The sequence below is a fragment of the Sinohyriopsis cumingii genome, chromosome 2 (genome assembly GCF_028554795.1).
Source record: "Sinohyriopsis cumingii isolate HCF-2022 chromosome 2, ASM2855479v2, whole genome shotgun sequence".
In the NCBI taxonomy this organism is placed as follows: Eukaryota; Metazoa; Mollusca; class Bivalvia; order Unionida; family Unionidae; genus Sinohyriopsis; species Sinohyriopsis cumingii.
Genome location: NC_142962.1, coordinates 150,238,886 through 150,259,226, shown reverse-complemented (window position 1 = coordinate 150,259,226; position 20,341 = coordinate 150,238,886). Strand labels below are relative to the sequence as shown.

The 20,341-nt window shown below is 37.0% G+C and overlaps 1 protein-coding gene across 1 annotated transcript in view; it reads left to right on the top strand.

Moving 5' to 3' along the window:
- The window catches only part of LOC149806076 (uncharacterized), a 39,662-nt gene extending 33,832 nt beyond the window's left edge, over positions 1-5,830 (top strand). Inside the window, exon 4 of the mRNA XM_089950949.1 lies at positions 1,609-5,830. Coding sequence (XP_089807075.1) covers positions 1,609-4,904 — 3,296 coding nt within the window. The 3' untranslated portion in view covers positions 4,905-5,830. The remainder of the gene's footprint in view (positions 1-1,608) is intronic.
- The last annotated feature ends 14,511 nt before the right edge of the window (positions 5,831-20,341 follow it).

Here is a 20,341-nt window from a genome sequence, read left to right as displayed (position 1 = left end):
TATTTGTAGTGTTAGGGCTTATAAGAACCTTTCAGCTGACAATAAATGTTGCTTCGAGATCCTCGAAAACAGTGGAAACATAGACTGCCAAAGCCAGATTCACGCAGAAGTCGTTTGATTTACTAGGTATATACAACAACGAACAGTGAGAAACTAGCATCTAGCTGGCCTGAACGCTTACGACTCTTTAATGAGTCTTTTCCAAAGGCAAATACAAAACATAGACAAGACAAACAAATAAAACATAAAAACGGTTGTTTGCGAACTTTTGGTTAGCTCTTTCTACAGGACTTCGAACGTTTAACTGTATTATGTGTCAACTAGTTTATTTCAGCTTGTTGATGATACTGGAAAATATTTCTATTGACCTAGAAATTGATGAACCATAACGACATCTGTTATTTTATGCAAATTTATGTAAGCGCGGATTATTTCCCGGATATTTCATTTTTATAGTAGTCTAGAAATAGACAACCATACACAAATAAAATTATCTTTTGCAGCCAACATACTTTCTTCTAATTTTTTATTATAAATTTGCTTAATAGCCTATGCCTACTCATGTTGGCTAGATGCTATATATATATATATATATATATATATATATATATATATATATATATATATATATATACACAAATCATATGGCGAATAACAATCCTTTCAAGTGCACTGGATTCAGCAAGGGATCACGTGTGTCAGGGATTGATTGAGATGAATGCAATAAACTGACAACGAACAGTGCGAAACTAATATATATATATATATATATATATATATATATATATATATATATATATATATATATATATATATATATATATAATGTATTACTGACCAATATATTACAGTCGTGAAAGTGTATGAAATTACAATACCACAGACATGGCACACTCAAAACATATCGTAACACGTAGTCATAATACTCCGACACCTAGATGATTGTCACTGTATATCATATAGACATTAAAATGGTCATATCGTCACCCCTTTTACACGTGTTTTCCATGAAATGTTTAGTATCTATAATTAAAGTTTATACTACATTATATCAGGGCAATTATACCCCTCCCCCAGTAAAAATACAACAGTCTTTATCAATGTACCATATCAATAAGTAGTCATGCAATTTCTGATACGGAGACTGGTTAACTCTTCTTGCAAACGACCCGTTTCTACTCTTCCTAGAACTATAATTTCTGACTATTCCGTGAAAGCTACACCAGTCAAATCTTGTTAGTTAAAGCTTGTCTGACATCATTATGTTGATGGAACAGTAAGGACAGTAGTGACGACTGAGTGTTGTAGTTCGTGTGCGATAATGGACATTTTTTATATAACAGATCTTGGTTGCGACAATGATGATATTTTTTATGTGGTGATGTTTGTTGTGCAGATTGGTTGCTGTTTTGTTATTAGTTGACATGGCCATGGTGATGATAATGGTAGTTGTTGTTGTTGTCGTTGTTGTTGTTGCAGTTGTGGTAATTGTTGTTGCTGCCATATAGTTACGCCCAATAATTACCACCACTGCCATCTCAGCCGTAGTCATAGTCGAAGTAATAATTCTTTTTTTTCTTACCACTGTTGCTGTTTCTTTTTAATTAGGTTTACCCTACAAACTACCACTAGATTTTTGGGAAAGAATAAGAAAATGTTTGGATATTCCTCAGATCCCACCACCACCAGCTGACCTACCGATGCCCTGTCCAAGTGATATGCAATCAACCACATCTTTATTGCAAACAACGATCAGTATTTCTAAAGAAACCATGGAATCAACAATTAAAGATGACAATTTATCCTCAACATCCACGGACACGCAAACACAAACCGAAGAGCCACTATCCACAGCGGTAACAGTATCATCCATAAGGACTGATTTTCATACTTCAGCTAGTAATGTATCAACAACAGCCACTGAACTACCAACTACAGTTATAACATTTTCTACAGCATCCACTGATAAAACTACAGCAAGAAACTTATCCACGACGGCCACAGGATTACCAACTACAGGTAAAACATTTTCTACAGCATCCACCGAAAAAACTACAGCCAGTCACTACTCTACCACGGCCACAGGACTATCAACTACAGGTAAAACATTTTCTACAGCATACACTAAAACAACTACAGCCAGAAACATATCTACAATGGCCAAAGAACTATCAACTACAGGTAAAACATTAGCATCCACTGGAAAAACTACAGCCAGTAACTTCTCTACTACAGCCACAGGACTACCAACTACAGGAAAAATATTTTCAACAGTATACACCAAAACAACAACAGCCACTAATATATCTACAACGGCAAAAGTACCTCCGACTACAGGTATACCATTTTTTACAGCATCCATTAAAACAACAACAGCCAGTAACTTATCAACCAAGGCAACAGGACTACCAACTACACGTAAAACATTTTCTATAGCATACACTAAAACAACTACAGAAAGAAACATATCTACAACAGCGAAAAAACTATCAACTACAGGTAAAATATTTTCTACAGCATCCACTGAAACAACTATAGCCATTAACACGTCTGCAACGGCAAAATTATTATCAACTACAGGTAAAACAATGTCTACAGCATCCACTGAAAAATCTACAGATAGTAACGTATCTACCACAGTCACAGGACTACCAACTACACGTACAAGATTTTCTACAGTATACCCTAAAATAACTACAGCCAGAAACGTTTCTACAACAGCCAAAACACTAAAACTATCAACTACAGTTAAAACATCTCCTCCAGCAATAAATGAAACAACTATATCAAGTAAGTTATATACAACGGCAAAAGAACTACTAACTACAGGTGAAATATTTTCTACTACATTCACTGAAAAAACTACAGCCAGTATGTTATCTACATCAGCCAAAGAACTGTCGACTACAGGTAAAATATTTTCTACAGCATCCACTGAAAAAACTTCAGCCAGTAACGTATCTACAACGGGCAAACAACTATCAACTACAGGTAAAACATTTTCTACAGCAGCCATTGAAACAACTACAATCACTAACTTATCTACAACGGCCACAGAGCTTTCAACAACAGGTAAAACATTTCCTACTGCATCCACTAAAACAACTACAACCAGTAGTTTTTCTACAACGGCCAAAGAACTATCAACTACAGGTAAAACATTATCTACTGCTTCCATTAAAACAACTACAGCCAGTAGTTTTTCGACAACGGCCAAAGCACTATCAACTACAGGCAAACTATTTTCTGTAGCATCCACTGAAAGCACTACAGCCAGTAACATATCTACAACGGCCAAAGAACTATCAACTACAGGTAAAATATTTTCTGTAGCATCTACTAAAAGCACTACAGCCAGTAACGTATCTACAACGGCAAAAGAACTATCAACTACAGGTACAATATTTTCTGTAGCATCCACGGAAAGTACTACAGCCAGTAACGTATCTACAACGGCCAAAGAACTATCAACTACAGGTAAAACATTTTCTACTGCATCCACTAAAACAACTACAGCCAGTAGTTTTTCTACAACGGCCAAAGAACTATCAACTACAGTCAAACTATTTTCTGCAGCATCCACTGAAAGAACTACAGCCAGTAACGTATCTACAACGGCCAAAGAACTATCAACTACAGGTAAACTATTTTCTATAGCAGCCACTGAAAGCACTACAGCCAGTAACGTATCTACAACGGCCAAAAAACTATCAACTACAGGTAAAATATTTTCTGTAGCATCTACTAAAAGCACTACAGCCAGTAACGTATCTACAACGGCCAAAGAACTATCAACTACAGGTACAATATTTTCTGCAGCATCCACTGAAAGCACTACAGCCAGTAACGTATCTACAACGGCCAAAAAACTATCAACTACAGGTAAAACATTTTCTACTGCATCCACTAAAACAACTACAGCCAGTAATTTTTCTACAACGGCCAAAGAACTATCAACTACAGTCAAACTATTTTCTATAGCAACCACTGAAAGAACTACAGCCACTAACGTATCTACAACGGTCAAAAAACTATCAACTACAGGTAAAATATTTTCTGTAACATCCACTGAAAGCACTACAGCCAGTAACGTATCTACAACGGCCAAAGAACTATCAACTACAGGTAAAATATTTTCTGTAGCATCTACTAAAAGCACTACAGCCAGTAACGTATCTACAACGGCAAAAGAACTATCAACTACAGGTAAAATATTTTCTGTAGCATCCACTGAAAGCACTACAGCCAGAAACGTATCTACAACGGCCAAAGAACTATCAACTACAGGTAAAACATTTTCTACTGCATCCACTAAAACAACTACAGCAAGCAGTTTTTCTACAACGGCCAAAGAACTATCAACTACAGTCAAACTATTGTCTATAGCATCCACTGAAAGCACTACAACCAGTAACGTATCTACAACGGCCAAAGAACTATCAACTACAGGTAAAATATTTTCTACAGCATCCACAACTAAAGGAGGCACCATCAGTGGAACTCTATTTACTATAAAAACGACTCCAAAATATTTACGTGCCACTAAGTGTGGCGTACATACGAGTCGCAAAGCAACCACAAAATCACCTGGAAAGACATCACAACCAACTAGAACCTCTTTTATCGCTACATTAACAAAATCTGCTCGGAAACCATGTTTAACCCATACCGCGACAAAGGCTACCACCAAAAAAAGACCGTTCACAACTAAGTATTCAAGTGAAGAAGATGATAGCGATGAAAAGGATGAGGAACATAAAATGGATATTAATGACAGCAGTGATCTAGATGGAAAGGAGAAGGAACATAAAATGGATAGGAATGACAACAGTGATCTCGATGGAAAGGAGAAGGAAGATGAAATAATGGGGATGATTACCAAAAAAGATTGGGACTATGATTAAATGTGTTATTCGAGGCAAAATGACAAAGAATCAGAAACTAAGGCCCCAATTGAGATCACATCTATCATACTAATTATGAAAATGAAGGCGAATACTGACAAGAGGGGTGGGGCTTTATAGACGACTAAAATGTACCCTTTTTACTGATCTACTGAATCTCTTTTGAGGACATCTTTTGAATTGTAATATGGTGTCAATGGGACTTAAACAATGAAACTTCCTGAAACCGGGCATCTGCAGCTGGGCTGATTAATCACCTATTTTCATCGCAGTGAGAAAGTTCTAATACTAATTCAATCTCTACATACCAGACACCTCTATAAAACGGCAATATATTTGGTCTAATCATTGTCTGTGGCCAGGAAGTTTTACTAGTTATGAATTTATTAAATTTGATACAGTAGAGAGTTTATAGCCTATTTATACTAAGTGGTTTTCTTGGATTACTCATGGTTCTCGACACTATAAAGAGTATGACGCAGTATCATTGTCCTCTCGAGAGTTGTAAGAAATTGGGATGCACTCAATGTCAAGATGAAATCATTGAACATTGTCTAATAATGCTCGTGTCAGAAGACACATAAAACATAATAGAAATGGTTTCACTAGTTGCAAGCAACATATTTGTGCAGCTCTTGCTTATATAAATTTAAGGGACTACCACAAAATTGAGAGCAGGAAAGATTTATCTTTAGAATGAAGTTACAGCGATCTGTCTTCCAATTTATATAATCCCGTAATAAGAACAACTCTTTTCATTTGCCGCTGTACTCCAAATTCAGAGTGAACGTTATATGTTTTAACCACATTAACATCACTATATTCAATTCACCAGATTAATATTAGTACAATTTGTTTGTTATGCACTTTTGACCCCCATCGCCAAGGAAATTGGGAAGGGATATAGCATTGTATGCATTCGCTTGTGTGTTTGTTTGTCATTTGTTCTTTATTCATTACGTTGCTCGCATCCTGGACTCTATTTCTCCCACGCTCATGAAATGAAGCATGTAGAAGCAAAGGCATGATAACAACTCAGGCGTGCCAAAACTAGACCACTCTGACCTAATTAGCACGTTTGAATAATTTATATATGTTCGATTGCGTGTTCGTGAAAAGCTGAAATACCTTAGACGCTTTTTCACCTACAAGGATGAAAACTGGAACGTGGATCCATCTCAGCAAAAGTAACTCAACCAAACCAAAACCAGGCCGTTTGATCGTTTTCCCTCGGTATCTTGAAGCCTTTTCCACCTACACTCATGAACAGTGTTTGTGTATGTGTGTGTCTGAGTGTGTGTGTTTGCAACTCTAGAAGTAAAATTAAATCATACAAAAGTAGGTTACTGTTAACTTAATATCACGCTTAACTGACTTACCAGTACCAGTCTGTATAGTGACGGTTACGCAAAATATCCCCTTGTTGGCAGGGATCGTGTTTACCAGTAAAATTCATTGTTACTCATTCTTACAAGACCTAAATCAAATCCACTGCATAACACATAAAATTTCAATTCCTAAATCTTGCATCTTACTCTTCTTTCACTGTTTTGAATCTGCTTTTCTTGAAGTCATTATGTATGAATTCGGCCGCGGAAACAGAAGGTACCATATATACTCGTATGTAATTTTATTGGGGATAGCTCAATATGGGCGATTTGTTTCACCTTGAAACGGAAATCTATCTTTTCCTTCCAGCTTACGTATCAAAATTGTTAAACATTCATACTTTCTTTTGCCGGGGCCCCAAGTGGCCGAGTGGTCCAAAGCGCTCTGTTACGGATCACTGCCATCTCACCTCTGTTTGCTTGGGTTCGAGTCTCGGATTCGGCTAATGCGGGTATGTGAGAAAGCTTGCCAGTAGCTTCTCGTGGGTCAGTGGTTCTTTCCGTGGTTTTTCAGGGTTCTTCCTCCACCATTAATACTGTCTGCCATGTATAGCCAATCGTGTGCTTAAAATTGGCGTTAAACCCTACAACAAAATCTTTCTTTTGCCACACACGTGACCATTTTCATTTGGCATAAAGCTTGGCAGCGATATGTATCGTTTTCTATGTGAAGTTGACACGATTGCACACTACTATGAACATTAATGATATACAAATTACATTTTGTTCTCGAAGAAAGTTACATAGATTGCATGGTCCAATATGCAAACTAACAAGTTCTGGCCTCGTAGCCACTGAACAATGTTTGGTTCATCTGGCCTTACAGTCAAGGGATTGTAATTTATGGAAATTCGTTCGCTGTTTAGTCCGTTGTGCTTCTTTATTACCAGACTAAATTTCGAATGCGATTTGGATCAAACATGGAATAAAGTCATGTGTCATGATACCATAATGATCTCGGAATTTTGTAATATTGACTATCGATCTAGATGACCATGATCTCACAGCCATTCGATTGTGAGCGGGATCAAGTGATATTAACGATGCGATTTTTCATGTGATCGGTTAATTAAACATTTTACCACTCTAGAAATTAATTTTGTTTTAGTACACGAGCCTGCGGTCAGCTGTTAAGGTAGGAAAGCCGCGTGAGCGTTATCAGGTCACTGGGGCTTATAATTTGGTCTGTGACATAGAGCATGCAGCTTGCACATATGACAACTCAAACTTCTGTTATTGCCGTCTTGTGCGTAATAAACTTTTCTTAAGAAAGTGAGGATAATTATCTTCCTCTGGCAGGAAAAGTTCTGTTGTAAGCTAAAATAGTTGAATAATTTTACCGAATTTCAAACAAAGCAGCAAAAGATGAAAAACTTCGAAATCACCTCGGAGCGGAGCGGGCGCAATTACATATCAACTGGTGTTTTGACGTAAAAACAAATTATTCAGAAACGAAATTGTAAATAAAACACCTGAGGATTATCTATTCCAGTGCATATATATATATATATATATATATATATATATATATATATATATATATATATATATATATATATATAGTTGCGAATCGATCGGCAAAACTAAATAGCAAAAAAGAGCAAAACTCAGCAAGTTTTCTAAAATTCAACAAATTTTGTTTTTCCCTGAATAAAATAGTGAAACTTTAAAGAGAACTTAGATAATTGTAAACTGAGTCACAAATGCTCATAAAAGGTCTATCACAAAGTAAAAATGTGTGAAGTTCCAACTGAATTCCAGTGGTAGTCCAGATAAATTCCGATATTGAAAGTGTTGATGTGAATGTAATCTCGAACGCGCTAATATGCCAATAGCTTCAAATGTGATGTATCCCAATAACATAATCTAAAATATCCTTGTTTGATTTCACCATAATTCCAAATTAATATTTTAATCAAAGACTATTAATGAGCACTTTATGATTCCAAACAATAATATTTGAATTTAACATTCCTGCCAAATTAAAAACTGAACACAAAAATAAGACTTATTCTACTTCAGATGTAAGGCAAGAATTATTCATTTTTACGTAAACAAAATTATATACCCCACTACCTCACCTACGTCGTAATTACTATTTCCTGAAAATAATAGGAAACTTCCATTCTCGAAGTGTCCAAGGTCAGATTCAGGCTGTATCTTTAAATATAGTTCGATCAAACAGGTTTACCATTAATATTGATGTGAATAATTAATCCAAAACCATAGAATAATATTTACCAATGTATTTTGTTGTTTACAAAATAAATTTCACTTGCCAGGTGTACTATTTACTTGATTCTGGACGAAGGTCAAGTACAAAATTCAGATATATTTAACATAAAATTGTTCAGAAATTCTGAGACGCGCAGATTGTTTTCTTCGTGAGATACAAGCGTTCACATCACCTCTTAATAGGACAAGATTTTTGTCTGCATAACTATGTTATCGGAAAGAAAGCTTGATGAAACTCTTGCATTAACTGCATGGGTGTGACTACCGTTAACAGTTGTTTGTATTTTTGTTTAGACAAAATAATGGCAAATTATGATGAATGTATTCTTATTTAAATGATGACGTCCCCCGCGGACGATTTCTCACACAACGATTTTATACACAAATGAAGGCAGATGATGGCAGTTAATGATATATAATCATTTTACACAAACAATTATGGCAAGCTCAAACAAGTTACATTCCCTCCCAGCATTCAGGTTTAGATAACGCGAGCTACATCCTTTACCTGCTAACCTATTTTATATGTACAATAGTTACCACGCCACCTGCATTGTATTTTATGCAATTAATATATGCAAATTTCGGTAACTAAACCATAGCAACATAGCACAGTACCTACTTAGAACCTGAATTCTCATTTAGACAACATAAAAATGTCTGTTTTGCTCACCTTACTTTTTCTATTTCAGTTTGGTTATCTCGAATCTGTTGTCTCAGTCATCGTGTCCACGCGCAAATCTACTTTTAAAAAGAAATGGAGATATGAAATCCATCACCAACAACATTTATAAACCAAAACAAATTAAAAAAATACACTCATAAATCAACGTAAGGTCTTTAAAACTTTGATAACACGATACAAAACATTTTGACACACACAAACACAATCTGAGCAAATTGATACTCTAGACACACATGCGAAAAACAACAATGACCACACAAACCCCAAACTCTCAGAAGTGCAAATGTAAACTTTTGTTCTTAACCAGATTGGCCCCATCATCAGACCACTGTTATTCCAAAAGGATTTCCATGAAACGTATAATTTCAATAGTGATAGCAACAGTTCCCATATTTCCAGGACAGAAGATATTAATTTCCAAGAAATTCGTGAATTAGAAATTGTCTGATGTCGCTACACACCTCGTTGGAACGGTACCCTGTATGCATATACATACTGTAGGTTTATTAAATAGTATATCGTACCTTTGCCTACTACAGAATGTTTTCCAAATTAGAACTGAGGAATGTTCAAATATACCCGTATAAAATATATTAATAATCTATTCTTAATTTCATGTAATTTCCATTGATTAAATGTGATAATACAGTAATAATATCAAATGTCGTTATGTTTTTATTTTCTCACGGGTAGAACTTGTGTACATGGGGTCGACAGATCACATCATTACCCTCATTATTACCCTCCTAATTTGCAGTACATGTACATGTATTTGGAAAAACAAAAGCACGTGGATCGAACTGGTCCGTTCGCAATACTTTCAACACATTACAATTATAACTTTTTTCATCTTTTTCATTTCCTTGCATAAGAGCGCCATATATAGCTAGATTCTACTTAGATAATTTGTTCAGATTTTCGTAAAAGTGTATGAAACCTTATGACTTTTATATGCAGTGAGAAGCAATAATAATAATGATGAATACCGAGTTATGAATCTGCTAAGTAGAATGCAAGGATGCAGGGTATTTTGATTTAAGTGTAAAAAATTAGGTGAGAAAAATAATGTATATCAGTGCTTGCACCAGGAAATCCCAGTCGCAGAGTTGCTTCAGTCTCGTGGGGAGACAAATAATGCATCCCCGCGACTGCGATTTACTTGTCTCGGTCCAAAGCCCGAACAGAGATAATATTAAGTCTCTGTATAAATGGCAGCCGAAAGGTCTGGTGTTTTACGGGCTTTGCCGCCATGTCGTGAAAATGCTGTTTCACGTACACTGCCCATGAAAATGGCTCAGTTAAGTTCGCTGAAGATAACGAAAGCACGCCGTCTTGAATCTGTGTAATATTAAATTGCAACACGAAGAATAAACTGACAACATGTGAAATACGAGCAGAAATTTAATCATTCGAAAAATAAATTTCCTTTAAATGCCAGTGCTGACAAATAATTTCGAAACCATATATACGCTTAGCACTAAGTAGAAAAAGCCTTTACTACATTCGGACTATTAACAAAGGGCAATTGCACAGTATAAGTGGAGCCTTCTATTTTCAAACAAGCAATAGCAGACGAATGTCGGCAATACACATAATAGGAATTCCTATATAAATACCCTTGGAAGTAACAGTTGAAACATAAACACATAACATTTCAAAATTACGAAACAAATTCAAGCCCTCGTGGCAGAGGGCATATGTCTCCAAACTGGAAGGGGGTCGAGCGGGAAGGAAATGCTGCCAGACAGATATATATATATATATATATATATATATATATATATATATATATATATATATCTGTGTGTGTGTGTGTGTGTGTGTGTGTGTGTGTGTGTGTGTGTAGAATGTAACAAGAGTCTTTAAACGATTTTCATTGAACCTAGAGAAGTCTTTAAATATTCAATCCCTTGAAAAGGTTCAAAGAATCCGACTGGTACTGTCTTTTTTAGAGTATATGTTTTGCACTCTGCTAGTCAAACGAACAAATTCTAAATAAATCATGATTATCTCTATCTCTATCACCCTCCCTCCCTTTCTCACAAACACACGCACACAGACACATAAAACTGACATTTTTACTTAAAAAATGAGACGATGCGTATTTAATTCCTTTATACAGCCTACATATGCGCATCGAATCAATACTATCCGAATCACTAGAATGATTCTCGAACAATTATATCATTAATCTGTGAAATACTTAACAGTCACATTAAGTAGTAGATGTGGGGGGGGGGCAAAAACTGGTGTGACCGATTTTTGCTGTGGGGTATCAAGGCCCTAATTTTAAACATGTGGGCTAAAAAAAATACTATTTTAGCCAAGTGACCTTGACTCTTTAACTATCCAAACAGTCCATCCGAGGCTTGTATGTAAGCCTGGTTGGAGCACAGGGGATTATTGGGGCACTGGAAAATTATTCGTTACGGCAACTTACTGTTACTTGTATGCATCGTGATGTTTTCACACTCTGGTCCGGTCTGAGCTTAGTGGAAAATTACTGACACTGGTTGCTATCCATCCTGACCTGTGAAAAATTACTGGTCCCGGATACTGTCCACGGAAATTACTTTCACGTAGATGCAGAGTGATTTTCTCACACTCTGGTCCATTCTGAGCTCAATAAAAATTACTGGGCAGTATCACTTAAAATTGTGAACAACAGGTGGTCTGTATTGTACTTGTCTGTTAAGGCAATTGGCAAGGCTTTAAATCTGGAATTGTACACAAACTGCACGTGGACATTATCACAGTACAGACAGACAGATAATAATTAAACGAATATTTACTAAACATAGGACCGATCCGGTGGCCTAGTGGTTAGAGCTGCAGCCACGGATGCGGGAGGTCGTGGGTTCAATCCCCGGCCGAGTCATGCCAAAGACTTACAAAAATGATACTTAAAGCTGCCTCGCTTGGCGCTCATCATAAAGAGGCTAGTGTTAGGGATGTTCGGCCTGGTGTCAGAATAACGGGACTGGGTGGGACATCATATTACATCACTATAAACTAACACACTGCAGACATCCTAGCGATATAACTGAAAATTTGTTCAAGCTACGTTAAAAATCCAAATCACACACACACACACACACACACACACACACACACACACTAAACAGAGAAATCAAGCCTGCGCTATAATGGGAACAGATTTGGTTGACCGTAGGAAACCCGCGAAGTGTCGGCTTAGAGAGTCATATGTATCTGATTCGTTGCCGGGGCAATGTCTAAGTATGCGTCTAATTGGAATTAGGCAATTCGTTGAGGTTATAAAAAATATGTTACTGATAGACTTAAATCTTTTATGTCAACTGACTAGTGATCTGTAATTAAATCGTTGTTGTAATAATAACAATGTGTGATTCCGCGCTTGCCATGGAATTTCATACAGCTAAATTAGTTCTACAGCGATTATATGCAATTAAGAAATATATCTCAGTAGGTGATTCTGTCAGACAGCAGCTACAACAGTATCATGTGGAATTTACGGAAGGTAAAGAACAGTTATTTAAACCAGTCCCAAAAGCCACTAAAGATCATCTTCCGTCGTTGGAACAAACCACTAAATCAACTGGAAAGATAGCAAATGAACTAGAAAATCCAAACAGATTCTCCGAGATAGTCCAGCTCAAATGTCAGGATGTTATATTCGCGATTACCGATTTATATCGCGATCTACGAAGATAGTCTTGATGAAGTTATTCGAGGTTTGCTTAGAAGGATGTCCCCAAAAGCAATTCCGATTTCAACACAATTAGACACGAAAGCCATCGAAGTTGTTCTTGATAAGGGTATTGACATTGTTGGTGATCTTGCTGGTAAACAGTGCTGAATTAAACCCTGTGGAGGCCCTGAGGCAGTCGAAATCTTGGGGCCCCCCTCCTCACTGATACGTTTTATAAATAGTATTTTGATCCGTTGTCGCGAGCCCCCTAGACCATTGCCTTCACTGCCTCTTTGGTAATTTGGCACAGCTGGTAAAGTATTCTTGGCGATCAAAGACAGACTCGCACGATTATTACGACGAAAACCACAGACGGTAAAACTGCCCAGCACCGAAGTGATGCCAGCAGTGTCAGTAAAATAGTAAATCAAGCCACAAATAAGCGGTTGAAAGAATTAACTATGGGGCTGTCTCTGACAAAACAAGCCGCAGACGAGATCGAAAAAATATAACGGCAAGACTAATAGTGGGTAGTGGTCTGGCTATTCGTCGTCGGTGATATTAATTGGCGTTAGAAAATCGCTATAAACAGCAGTGAATATAATAGAAATGTTCAAGTGTGTGTCTGATCCAGCAAAGACGAGTCAATACATATTTATCAGTATTATTCTTACGAAACACGAGAACCAGACCAACATGGACTAATCGAACTACAAGTCATAGCTATATTAAGGTATTTCTTGCAAGCCTAGGCATTTATTGAAGTTCGTGGTAAACTTGTAAAAAAAAAATGATGATACCGCATACGCTGAAAATGAACGATGTGGATTCGTTAACAACGGTATTATTGCTTTGTTCAACAGTGCAAGATATATAATTGATGGTAGAGTAATCGAAGCATGCCTCCATAACCTTGATGTTGCTACGACAATTATCGGATGGCCCGTAAAAGCGATGAATGTTCACAGTCCGCCGGTCCGTCAATGATGATCGCGAATGACATTACTACCAAACGCGACGATATGCTGTATGTCATGATACACTTATCACAGACTAACGCTCTTTATCCACAACCAACTGAACTAATACCTCCACTCGCCACTGCTTTTGCGACGCTACAGAGTGAGAATCCAGAATTCAACTTAGGGTTCGCAGCACCATGATCTCAGGTTAACGCCGATGGTAGATTGTTGCGGGTTGTACAGTGTCTAAAGAAACTTCAGCGATATCATTGAGCAAATGTCGCTGTTGCGAATCTGTTCCTGGAATGTCAACGAATATATTTTGTCGACAGGTATCCACTGGACGATAACACAATGGAAATGGCAGTTTTGGAAATTGTCTTCGGTGAAGCTCAAATAATTTACGCTGAAGTTAATCGAAGACGATTTCTCGTATTACAACTATTAGATCATTAAGTCACCATGAATTCCAGAAACCAGAAAATGGTGTATCTGGAATCACAGTGCGCATTATTTCATACTGAATCTTGTCCGGCTGTAATCTGGTTAGCGATTTCAACTAGCGTAATGTTCGTCGCCACGACCGATGGTCATACAAAATTTCTTCGCAGTGCCCACCGTAATTACGCAGCCAGTCACGCGAGGATTCTCCTGTAAAGGGCAGAGGCCGTCCTTGATCTCCGCACATGATAATTGCAGTGTTTTTTCTCAACACCCAGTCGAGAAACATATTTTTAAATATCTCTGGGCACAGTGCATATTTCGTCCCAAATAGTTACTCTCGGTATATAAGTGTGTCCCATTCACTAGAGGGTCCACGCATCACCACGCCATCGATAAAAGCTGATACGTCCAGGACTTAACTCCGAGCGCTTTCGTCTCTCTGGCAAGATGGTGGGTTGGAATCAACCCAATCATATCCGAATTTTTAAATAATTCTGTCGAACGTGTTGTTTTACCAGAACAAACAGGAGTATTTAGATGGATAGTGTTGAATATCGTGATTGGATCATTCACTGATGGAGACGATTATGGTTATGATAACCTATTGTTTCGGTACTACACCGCAGGAGGTGTAACATCGCCCGATTCAGAATAATAACGTATTTGTTCGCTCTTTACTCTTGAATTACCCAAACGTGTGTTTTCTAAGTCACCAAAAATCGTAGCTGTGTCGAAAAATGGTTTCACAAGATCGATTTTAGATCGACTTATATCAAAATAAAATCCGTGGCATCTCTAACAGCATCCGCTGTAAACCGGTTAATTATCGATAATATGTTTATAGACCAATATGCGAGCATCGAAGATCTCAAATAAGTGAACTGCTGCGAATCACCATCGTAGTAGTTAATAACCCTGCCAATATTTGTGTCGTCGCATAAACTCACACAATGCTGTGAAACCTGATTACATGACTTTGGTAATCATCTTTGATTTATGAGTGGAATTTCAAGAATGTGTTGTACTTGTATACTAATACGACACGTGACCTCAGCTTTAAGTATGGTCTTTATCGTAAGAATTACCAATCATCATAATATTTACATAAATGAAAAATATATCAAAAATTATTATGTGACAGAGATATCCGTAACACTATAAAACGGCTTACTAAATGTTCACAGTTTAGTTGCCTATATTGGTAATTACATAAAATGTACAATAAGAAAGAGAAATCTGCTTACATGTCACGGTTTTGAACAACATCCTACCTACAACATATACGAATCGAATGATAATGAGTGTGTCAATTATATCCTGCGGCATAAAATTCTCTAGCAAAAAATTCCTAACAGCAACGGCTACATCCTTGTCACAGTTGCCAGAATAGGCAGATGTCAGAAAGTACTAAACGCGCATCGCTTTAGTTTCGAGTGTCATCACAGCCTCAGTCCAAAAGCCACTATGATCAACGATATTAATTATATTAAGTTAGATAATCGCATCGAGGACGTCGAGGCCGTATCAAGGGAGACAAATCGTTTACGCGGAGAAGTTGGTCAGCATAAAATGACACCATGTCCATGCAACAGTATCAGGACGGGCGCGTAAGAAATGTTTACTTAAATCTAACCAATAGGTAGAGGTGTTCTCTGAGGTGTTTATCTAGACATATTGTTTTTTTTTACCGGATAGCTCCACCAAATAATCATCATATGTAAGAATAATGTTGATGATTTTTTTCTACATACCCTTTGCACGCTATTCCGATTTGTCCTGAAGTGTCATTTTAGATCTTAACAAGAGAACTTTTTGTATGCTTGCCATGTGCTCTTCTTTGAACTTTCACACAATATGTTTCGTTGCTGTTATCATTGAATATTCCACAATTGCTATGATTATTTCTAGGGCAATTAGAGAAATTCAGTGTGTCGTGCACCACAAACATATGGCCGTAAATAATAGAGCGAATCACTGTATATGAGAATGAACTTGACCTGGTCGCATTATTACACTCTGACAGTATTTTACTGAAAATCACAAATTTTGAGAGCTCATGGACGGGGAATCCAACGTAGACTGGCTTGCTTAATTTTAGATATGTTTATCTCCTGTGTACAACAACTAAGATTTCGTCACAACCTTTCACTGACACGAAGGAGGTATTAGAGAGACAAACTTGTAACATAACATCATGTACTAAGTCGATGTTGACTGTCTTCTTTATGTTTTTCATAGTCTTTGCAACCAATGAATTCGTCACGAGCTTTAAAACAAATTCAGCGAAATACGGACCTAGCATATGATCAATTACAATCATATTTTCTGGTGAAGATGTTAGTTATTAAGCGCATTATCATTTGGGTATTCTAAATCCACCGCAAAAGTGTAAACTGTCTTGTCATCGCTAGGTAACATTTTTTGTCTGTAAAGTTGTCTGAAAGCACCCAATCAATCGCTCGCAGGAAGCTTATACGTAATGGTGAGACAAACAAATGAATGGGATACAAACAAAATCTGCAACTAGATTTGTGTCCGTTATAGTTCAGTAACCCACGATAGCCCTGGGTCCAAGACGCAATGTGATAGACAGTGATCATGAAATGTTTTAAACACATCTTCAGTTTTATATCAAATTTGTTATTTAAAACAAAAACATCAGCCCCGTGATAGTAGTATTTATCAGAAACATCTGAGCCGTCTAACTTTCAGCAGAATTCTTCCTTTGCTGACAGAACGGTCTCATCAAATTTTTCCCATGTCATGCATTCGTAATGTTATATTCCCTGGCGCGTCAATAACCAAAGTGTTTTGCAATATACGTCATTCTATCTGTGTACCTGACTATCTTCTTAAGTTAATCGTTCGTGAGTTGCAAGCTCTCGATAAAACCTGGCTCTCGCAGAGAAAATTAAAAATATTTTTTCTAAGTTCGTTGGTATTCGAGTGATTTCCTTTTGTAAAGTGTTTCACCATGACAACCGAGTCATAAACACGAACGTGATGAACAAACTACTGGAATACATTCTGTCCTCTTCAATAATATATTGGATTTGTTATTATCCGCTGCACCACGATAGCGACATGTGACATGACTTTGTTATAGCCAAGCTGCTTCGTAAATATCCAACATAAATTTGTCATTGTCGCTCGCACAACAAATTACTTTTGAAGGCGGAATGCGTTTTATATAGCTAAAGTTCTCCTAGCAAACTCTGTATGAAGTGTTCCTCCGCCGTAAATGTTTATAGCCTTACTCAACCCAAGAACATGTTCCTGATATTTTCTTGTGGAAGACATGTAATCGCTGTGAACAACTACATTCAGAACAAAAAACGATTCAAAATCAGGATATATCGCAAACGACACTCGTGCAATAGCAGATAAGTTCTCAAATTTCAATTTGTCGTTATTGTTTTGTACGGCATGATAACGTTTCCGATAATAGCACAATCTCTGCCGTTCTCAGGTAGAAGGTCTTCGTTTGAAGACCCCAGGAGACACTTTTGCAGCAATGCTTCTTTCACTTGTTCTTGTTATCTTAAGCATTTATCAATCCTGAAACAATATTGATCCAGATTTAGTGGCCGTCGTCTGTGTTATCAACCTCGCGCTATGGTTCGACTGGAGAAATATGTAATGAATGGATACTCGTATTGTCGTTAGCTCAGAACTATTTACTGAAATAGTATTTAGTCTCTCAAATGTTGGCACGCCATTAACTTCCAGAAGAAAAGCTATTTCGGTACAATTCAGTATATTTCGATATGCGGTATATTTGCTTGCCCTGTGCAAACCTTTTTTTTTTTTTTTTGAAGCTAATTACAGAGCTGATAACATAGCCAACATAAAACTTTTGCTGTCATTATTTTGCTCGTTGACACCTTTCGCTAGTCTTAATATTTGCAGGCAGTTCCATGTATGATTTCCACAGAGTGGGGTGCATTTTTTAACGTAGTTTCCACGCATCATGAAATGCCGCTCAGAATGCAGCCAGTGCCCTCGCGTTGGAAAATATCCTTCTTGTATCTTAGGGAGCAAAAAACATCTTGAAGGTCTGTGTTGCTATTATATGCGCCAGATGACTTAAATATAAAACGTTTTTATGTTTCAGTGACATTAATCTTTGCAAACACGACGATGACACCGACAGAGAACTTTGTAACACCATGCAAAAGCAGCTTGTTTGAAAAAATCTTTCTTATATCAGACACTCAGTAATCAGAATGTCATATGACAGTAGCTAACGTGGTTTCATAAAGAACGTATTTTTATAGCCGGGAGAGGCCTGGCCCTTCTAAACTCATATTAGTGCGAACTGTATATAATTGGATAAGACTGATAATTCTTGCGGTAGCCAGAAGAATATCTTTCTTGATGCAGATGAAACGATGACGCATCAACAAATTGTTATCATAACAGAATATAACTGTGCCATGAGATCACAGTTGTCCTCTAAGCAAGACCTACTCCAGAAACATGTTTGCTACTTTCTCCTTACCAATGAGTTTTTAGTCTCTGTATTTCAGGATTTTCCGTTATCAACACCAAGTGATATTTTACATCAGGTTTTTTCTTCTTTTTTTTACAAAGTCACCAAATATCGTTTCTGGCCGTTATCGGTAGATATCGGTTATACAAACAGTATTATACGACGTAATATATAGCTTATTCTGATACAAATGTTCGATTCCGATGAGAACGAAGATCATAGTTGAAATCGCTTACCTTTATTACAGCATAAGACCGCAGAGGTGCCCAAGAAAATATTACATCAGAAATTCAACTTATCGTATCAGACGTTGGCAGGACTTAACGATATCCTTAACGTGCCATGAAGACATCCATTTATAAAGTTTGATTACTTCTTCCAAATAATATTTATGATGCTAGGTATGACAGATAAGGCTGATATGTGGAAGCCAGTAGGCAGCAAAAATATTATTAGAAAAAAAACGACGGAATTAAAAACAAGACTAACTAAGCGGCACCAAAAGCTAATGCTGATGAGTCAAACAAAGAGAACACAGACAAATATACAGAAGCAAATGATTTCCTTACTGAAACCTGGACCGCACATGTTTGGTCTCAGTAAATAAATGTATAATGATATTGCGATAATATTCCATCTCGGCATAGAGATATATTGCAACAAGCTAGCAGATAGCAGCTACTCTCCTATGTGCCCTTGTAAATATGATACGTGCCATAGCTCTTTTTTTATACTACTCCTGATCGATGAGTTATGGCCTGCTTGCATATAGGCTGTAATAGTAAGATAAATATAGATAATAAGGCTAGACTGCACATAAAAGTCTACGCTTTTTGAAGAATTTGAACTTGCCTTACGTTGTTATTCTTAACAAAAGTGAATTTCCCTATAACTAATTGAATATTACGTTGTGGATTTTGTGGATTCTTTATTGCAATTGTGCTGACTGTTTGCAACATTTTGTTTCTTGGTTCCGATTGTATGATTTCATAATCTGAACAATGCTTTAGTCATAAAGGAAACAAATATCCTTGATTTGTCCTCATCGTCATCCATTATGATTATTATTATTATTATTATTATTATTATTATTATCACAGCAGAGGGACAGTATTTGTGGCATTAGCAGTAATCCATTTATTTAGTTTGCATGCGGTAAAATGTAAGAACCTTTAAGTACTTGTTCATCTTTAACTTGAGAACATGTTGTACGCACTACTTGTCTCTAGCCTAAGTTGGACTATCAGCTATATTCCTTCTATAATAATTATAAGCCTGTGTTCTCACCGGTGTGTGTGACGCCGTCGGCAAGGATTTCTCTTTTCTTCCGTTGTGTGCAGGGTTAATTTTACCTAACGTGTGTCAGCATGTGCACACATCGTTTGTACGGATGAAACGTTAGAATTATACCAAGAATCACCCTCACCCACATTTGTCACGTGAGCGATGCTATTCAGAACACGGTAGCATTATATATCAATGATTGTCATAGGCTGTAAAAACACCGAATCTAGGGATAATAAAAACTGATAGAATATATATGGGGGGGGGATTAGTTAAA